General features: G+C 38.1%; 1 protein-coding gene across 19 annotated transcripts; it reads left to right on the top strand.

The window, feature by feature from the left end:
• Positions 1–3656, top strand: LOC110936072 (sulfite oxidase). Of its 19 annotated transcripts, XR_004891543.1 has the most exons (7): positions 2–265; positions 1179–1258; positions 1369–1430; positions 2120–2188; positions 2357–2384; positions 2477–2578; positions 3270–3656. XR_004891543.1 is itself a non-coding variant. In XM_022178419.2 (6 exons), the coding sequence occupies exons 2-6, from the start codon at positions 1245–1247 to the stop codon at positions 3283–3285; spliced, it is 258 nt and encodes an 85-aa protein (XP_022034111.1). In that variant the 5' UTR covers positions 1–265; positions 1179–1244; the 3' UTR covers positions 3286–3656. The 19 variants fall into 19 exon arrangements, 2 of the variants coding, with proteins under 2 accessions (XP_022034111.1, XP_022034110.1); XR_004891539.1 differs by adding an exon at positions 2693–2749 and having other exon boundaries at positions 1–265; positions 2120–2607; XM_022178419.2 differs by lacking the exon at positions 1369–1430 and having other exon boundaries at positions 1–265; positions 2477–2607.
• The last annotated feature ends 3830 nt before the right edge of the window (positions 3657–7486 follow it).

The raw sequence follows: 7486 nt of genomic DNA on the forward strand, positions 1-7486 counted from the left end.
CCCTTTTTCTTTCTTTCATAATTACCATCCTATTTCTTCATCTTTTTCCCTCGATATGAAGAAACCCTAAATCATTCTTCCTCACAATCTAAGTCGTTCCTCTCATCTCTCAAGGCGATTCTTTATCTTCCAATATTCCCTTCATCATCATTGTGTGTTCTTGCACCTCTTGATTTTCTTCAAGGTAAAGTGACGGCTCTTCTCTCAAACCCTAATCCTCAATTTTGCTTCAACCATCCGCAGTCCAAAAGCCTACAATCATCAGGTATTATAACTATTATTCAAGTAATTTTTTTTTATTTTACAATCGTGGCTATTCAATTCAATTTTGATCCACAAACCCTCATCACAGAATTACCTTTACACCATTCTTTCCCTCTTTTCCTTTGTTGTTCGTTTGGTATCTGTAACCAGGTAAGTGGTTACAGTTTGCAGCAATTGTTCATCTATGTGCATGAATAGATGTAGAGATCTATTTATTTGTTTGAAATTAGACTAGGGTTTTTGTTTAATTTTGATATTTAGATCTGTGGCTATGCTAAGTTTCTGGTTTGTTTAATTTTGACATGTCCATATGGACAATGCATGTTCTTATGACACATGGGTTAAATACGCCGGATTTTCAGTTTTTTTTTCTATTAGTGGCGTTTGATATTTAAAAATTTTTTAATTGATGCCAATTTTGTATGTCAGATTGTCTGTCATGTACAACTGGTATGTTTTGACTTAATGGTAAAAAAAGTTAAAGAATGGTCTGTTATTGGGTGTTGAGATTGTTGGATTTGGTTCGGTTGTTAGATATCAATTGGGTCCTTAATGGCGTTTTTTGTTACTTTTTAGTGGTTTGATTTTCTTTCTTTTTGAATATGTTATGGGGTCCAGATTTTGGTGGTTTGATGCTAATTCTAATTATTTAGTTCTAGGACGTAAAGCTTTTTGAAACAAGAATCTATGTGTGGAATAGTAACTTTTCATATTTAAATCAAGAGAGAGAACAGAGTAAATAGGATAGAGAGAAGGTTGTGGCTAACTTAGCAACTTCAATACAGAGGGTTAATACAAACGCTTAGGAGGAATTGAACTCAGAAAAAGTGTTATATGCAAATCATGGTACAATGGTGATTTTTATCTCTGAAATCAGATTTTAGCCAACTTATTTTTTCTAATTCTCTTTGTAGTTTGTACAAGATAGCTCTTAAATTTGAGGCAAAGGCAGCAGTTATGGTCTTCCATAGTCCATATGAATGGCAATTTTACAGTATGTTTTTGTTTTTTTATCTCTCACGGTCATGTTAAATGTAGTTTTCATTTGAAATTAGAAGTAAGTCAGTAACATTGATGTTCCTTTTTTGTGAAACAACACACTAGGTGGCAGTCATGTGGTGCCTAACGTACACTAATAAAGAAAACAAGGAAAATACTATGTAATGGTATGGTAGTAACTTTCTTTTGCGTCTGTATGAAACATAGTTGTCGATAGCGAATAGCGACAAGGCATGGCTAGGCTACGTAGCGAATAGCGACGGCTATTTTATAAATAGCGATTACACTAGAAAAAGATTTTTGAAAATTTTTATATGTATATTACATCAAATTACCCTTGTATATATGTTATTTTACATGTATATTTAACAAAAACTAATAGTTAGTAGCAAAGGACTTATATGTTGGGTGTGTGAATGAAAGTCTCAAAAGGTGGTAAATACTTTGTCCCACATCGGTGTGTTAACAAAGTTAGTGGTTGTTTATAAGGTAAAGTCTTTACTACTCCATTGTAGCTTTATGACATGTTTTACCACAAGTCCTACCCGCGCGCAGGGGTGGTGCAAAAAATGAGTTTCTGAATTGAAATTTAACTGAACTCGTGCATGCCCACACGAATGCAGCTCCGAAAACCCCAGGCTCGCGTGGGCCAGTTTTTGCACAATTTAACCTCTTTATTTATTTATTTTTTGTATTAAAGCCAAGGCCGTCATCGCCATTAACAGCTTAGCGACACTTGGACGCTTCGCCATAAAGCGCGCTATAGCGACTGCTATGGTCGCAATTAACAACTATGGTATGAAAAGCGATACAACATCATAAAAATATGTTGTCTTTATGTCTCTCACTCTTACAGGTCGTGGACACGCTTGGACCTAGCTTATGGGACGTATGGAATTCTTTTGGGCAATTGTGAGTCCTTAAGGTAGAACCGTTAAAATCTCTCTCTCTCTCTCTCTCTCTCTCTCTCTTTCTTATGTTAGTTGGTTTTAGTCCTTGCTCCTTTATTTTGCTTTGACCTGGGTATTTTGTTTGTCGACTCACAAAATTATGCATATTAAAATGACAAATTAACTTTAAAATGGTTGGATAGCATCAACATAGATTCCCAAGACTGCAAGGTTAGATTGATAATTTTATTATTAATCTATTAAAAGTTATATGTTCGAGTTCCTGCTTCTAAGTCTGCAGTGTATTACTTACTACTTCCCAGGGATTCTTTGTGCAGAAAGACTACAAAATGTTTCCACCTTCAGTAAATTTGGATAATATTGATTGGTCTACAACGAGGCTGCAAATCGATTTCCCTGTCCTGGTACTTCTTACTAAAAAGTGTATTATATGGTATAACATCGCTTCGAATGTAGTCGGATTTTGTAATTTGAAGTATTTCCATTATTTAAAAAATATATTATATGGTTCCTACCAGAATTTTGATGGACTCTTGGTTTTGGAGATTGTAAAACGGGATCTTATGGATTCCAAGGTGCGGGGCGTAGACTTTGTTAAACAATGCGATTGCTACATCTTTTATCAAATCAGTTAAAAACATTGCATTGCAGTTTTATTTATATTGAAATGGTTTTATTTGCAGTTGATTAGGGTATTTACCTTTTATTTGCTTGAACCAAATAATTTCTGAATTCAATTAATATCTGAACTCATTTGATGCTGAAACGTTAGATTCAACCTTTTTTGTGCCTATATGTTCGATTTAGGGTTTTGTTTAGGCTGCTATATAGTCAAAATTAGGGGATTTGGAAGTTGATGATATGTTAAGATAGGATTGGGATCTGGATATGTTAGTTTGGTATATTAAAGTTCAAATTTGATGCATAACTGTTGTTTTTAATCTATAATAAAAGGATGTTATGACTATGATTGGTGAAAATTGATGGTAATTTCATTGATCTGATATGATATTCTGTTGAAAAGGATATTATAAGTTTGAACTGTATAATAGAGTTATTCAAGCTTCTAACATTACATTGATGCATGCGTTTTAGGTGGGCGTTACTATGAAGGTTAGCACTATTCAACTGGTCCCTTAGAAATGTTGTTTTTGACACAAGTGGATCCTAAATTGGAACAATAGCAAAGATCTCATCATTTCTTTGTAATTATTTAATGATATGAGTATTCTACTACTCTATAATAAGTGGGAGTGAGGTTAGCAAAACAAGATGGTGATGGCGATGGTCACTGGCGGATACCACATATAGTAAATTATTATTTTACAGTAATATTTTTTACTGTTCTATGAAGTTGTTTTAAATTTACATTCTAATATTATTAACATTTTCATTTTATTATGTAATAATGGCTCTCTAAACACATCGTGTGATTAAGTTAATGAAAAGTTTGCAAGTCTTCTTATAGCGAAGACATTAATATTTGTATGATTTTAAGTATGTATTAAACATAACTAATAATTATATAAGTAACTTTCTCGAGCCCGGGAAGCAATCCCGGGTGATAACCTAGTCTTCCATAAACCAAAATAACCATGTGATTAATATTGTTCTAACCGATCTGAATCCAGCTCCAATCTTTTTACCTATGACCGGAGACCCGTGTGACCCGTAAACGAATAACCGGCCATTTGAACTGTGACCCGATTACATGCCGACTCGTGACCCGTAAACAAACCCGAATAATCCAACAATCACCCCCTTAATCGGTGTTTGTTTACGCCTTCACCGCAGCACCGAATCACCTCGGTTTCGAACCACTATGACATCTAACGGACACCCGATCTTCACCTCGATCACATCCAATGTCTCGGTTCAACCCGAATAAAAAACACCACTCCCGTAACATGTAACATGGCATCACGCTGGAAACGTTCACTAACATCTTGACTCATCACGGATCAACGACCCACCCGGTCACATCCGAGTCACCCGATTTGAACTCCAACACCATAATGTTAACACCGTGTAATTTTTTTCTTTACCTTTTTCCAATCACCCTTGTTCAAGAGGCTCTCCACCGACAAAGAAAACAAGCCACCCGCTTCTTCCGTTTTCTCAACTTGCCAAACGAGACGAATCCAAAGCCACCTGCTTTGACGGATCCATTCTGCCCGCTTTTCACGCACTACGCCGGTCTCCTCTTATCACGAACAACCGATCAAGGCAACCGTTCTCACCGTCTACCGTTATCACCGGTTGAATAGCAACTGCGCAAACCCGCAACTAACAACCGAACAACCCTTTCAACGCCTTTAATCATTACTATTAACAGCCCCGGAAAACAAGTGTTTATCACCGGTCACCCCCGTCGTCTTAACCGGTACGTCTACCACAACAACGGCCTACCGAAAACACCATAACGCTTCCGTCTTCTGCTGTATAACAGTCCCGCACCCTTCTTTTACGCCTGCCCTCCACCGACCGACACACCCGCCGGCGGCGGAGGCTTCCTCCGATCTTCAAACCCGCTTCTCAACGAGCCTAGGCTCTGATACCAAATGTTGGATACAGGCCCCAATACACACTCACAACTCTCACTATGTATATATTATGAAGGTGAAAACTTGCAGTGAACAAAATAAAGGCTACTGTATTCTAATAAAAGAGAAGGGGTACAATTAATAAACTACTACTAAATCCCTATTTATAATAAATAAACACAACAAAAGATGCAACGTCATTCTCCATATAATTCGGTCAACACGTTCCCATAATTCACTTCCTTGAAGCTCGGTCAAACAAAGACTAAATCTTCCATAAACCAAAATAACCATGTGATTAATATTGTTCTAACCGATCTGAATCCAGCTCCAATCTTTTTACCTATGACCGGAGACCCGTGTGACCCGTAAACGAATAACCGGCCATTTGAACTGTGACCCGATTACATGCCGACTCGTGACCCGTAAACAAACCCGAATAATCCAACACAGCCGACCAACAACCCACAAAGAGAATAAAATAATATCCACAAATAAAGAATGATAATTTCTCTATTAGTTGTCGCTGCCGTTAAGAATATTATTGTCGCCCTCTCTTGCTGCCGTCCACTTTTTTCTTTCGAAAAATAATAGCAATCAATGGAATCCCCACTGATGTTTTTCTTTGCTGCCGTCAAATTATGCCTTCTGTCTTGTCGAATATATAATTGTTGTCCACCTTTTGAATGTTTTCGAACACAACAATAATACCCCCAACTCCCCCTTTCGTCCAAGTAGCTTTAATGTATTTATATTATGGCCTTTAGGGTTTTATTAGTCCACATCACAATTTGTTTCAAAGGCCCAAAGAAACAAAACCACTCCCCCACTGATGTCGTGACATGCATGGCTAGACATATGTGAATATTTTTTTTTCCGCCCACCATACTTTTAAAATATAGAAAGTGGTCTTGGCTCACTTACATAAAATAGGAGTAATTTCCTTTCAGTCACTGGTGGTCTACTCCACTCAACTGATTGGTTATTTATTTGTTAATCGTTTTCGCTACATTTGCATGAGGACCTAGCAAAATACAAAATAATATAATAAAGCACTAAAATCTAAATAGAAACAAATAAAACTATACAATAATAATACTATTTACATGGGAAAAATATATGTATTTTATCACACATGGCTCATCATTTTGGGAACTCCGATATTGTTTAATAAGAAAAGTTGTTCAACGCAGTTGTGCATTGATTACCGAAAGCTTAACAGGTAACAATTGAGAATCGTTATCTGCTACCCAGGATCGTCGATTTGTTCAACCAACCACAAGGGTTAACTACATCTTAATGATAGAATTGGGTGGTAGTTGAAATGACCATCTCACCCAAAAGTGTCGTAGGGGCATGTAAAGGTGGTTTTCTCCTGATCCTCCGGTGTGATGGGGATCTGGACCAAATTCGAAAGGGATGTTTTAAGTCATGTGAATGAATTTGATATAGCACATATGACTCAGTCATTGGAGTTCTGTCTCGAGTTGTACGGTTAATGTGATTTGGGTTATCTTACTAACACATGTGGATTGTTTAATATTTTCAAAAGATAATAACTAGGAGATACACCAGGAAACTTTAGTTTTACCTCGATGGGTTGAACTTTTCAACGACTGTATTGTGAGATACGCTACCACCCTGGCAAAGCAAACGTCGTTGCCGATACTCTCAGTCGACGAAGCTATGTGTATAGTGTTCGTAATGTCCAAGCCCAAAACGACCTCGAAACTCTCATTCGCGACGCACAACATGCATGCTTCATTGAGAATACCTTGAAAGAGGAAATGAAGTGTGGTGCTGAAACCCAGCTAGTGACTAAATCGAATGATATTTATCACTATCTCGACCATATTTGGGTTCCTAGTCACAATAACCTCAACGAGATGTTGATGACCGAAGTTCACAAATCTCGATATTCCATTCACCCCGGTGCTGACAAAATGTACCAGGACCTCCGTTCCAGGTACCGGTGGCCGGGCATCAAAAAGGATATCGCTCTGTATGTTTCGAAATGCCTAACTTGCTCGAAAGTTAAGGCCGAACATCAACGACCCTCTAGTTTACTCGAACAACTCGAAATGCCGATGTGGAAATGGGAAAGTATCGCCATGGATTTTATTACCAAACTTCCTCTCACTCCGTCTTGTCACGATAACATTTGGGTTATCGTTGATCGTCTTACGAAATCTGCCCATTTCATACCGATACGAGAAGACTTCAAGATAGAACGATTAACACGAATCTATACTGACGAAGTCATTTGTCGACACGGGACGCCTCGTGACACCATCTCTGACCGCGATGGTCATTTCACCTCACATCTCTGGGAGACCTTTCAATCCGCTCTCGGTACGACCCTCAATCTTAGTACCACATTCCATCCCTAGACCGACGGTCAGACTGAGCGCACGATCCGCACCCTTGAAGACATGCTTCATTCATGTGTTATAGATTTTGGTGGTAATTGGGATTCGCATTTACCTTTAGTAGAATTCTCTTACGATAACAGTTATCACGCTAGTATTCAAATGGCACCCTTTGAGGCATTACATGGTAGAAAATGTCGATCGCCTATTGTATGGCACGAGATCAGAGACGCACAAATCACCGGTCCCGAGTTACTACAAGAAACGATGGACAAGATTCTCCAGATATGAGACAATCTCTTGAAAGCTCGAAGTCGTTAAAGAGTTACGCCGATAAACGCCGCAAGCCCCTAGAGTTCTAAGCTGGCGATCACGTACTCCTAAAGGTTTCACCTTGTAA

The sequence above is a fragment of the Helianthus annuus genome, chromosome 4 (assembly GCF_002127325.2).
Source record: "Helianthus annuus cultivar XRQ/B chromosome 4, HanXRQr2.0-SUNRISE, whole genome shotgun sequence".
NCBI classification, from domain to species: domain Eukaryota; kingdom Viridiplantae; phylum Streptophyta; class Magnoliopsida; order Asterales; family Asteraceae; genus Helianthus; species Helianthus annuus.

What these genes read in the sequence shown, in the direction of transcription:
- LOC110936072 (XM_022178419.2), top strand. An exon ending in GGCAATTGTGAGTCCTTAAG is followed by an intron (nt 2,189 to 2,356) that starts GTAGAACCGTTA and finishes ATGGTTGGATAG; the next exon opens with CATCAACATAGATTCCCAAG. An exon ending in TAGATTCCCAAGACTGCAAG is followed by an intron (nt 2,385 to 2,476) that starts GTTAGATTGATA and finishes ACTACTTCCCAG; the next exon opens with GGATTCTTTGTGCAGAAAGA.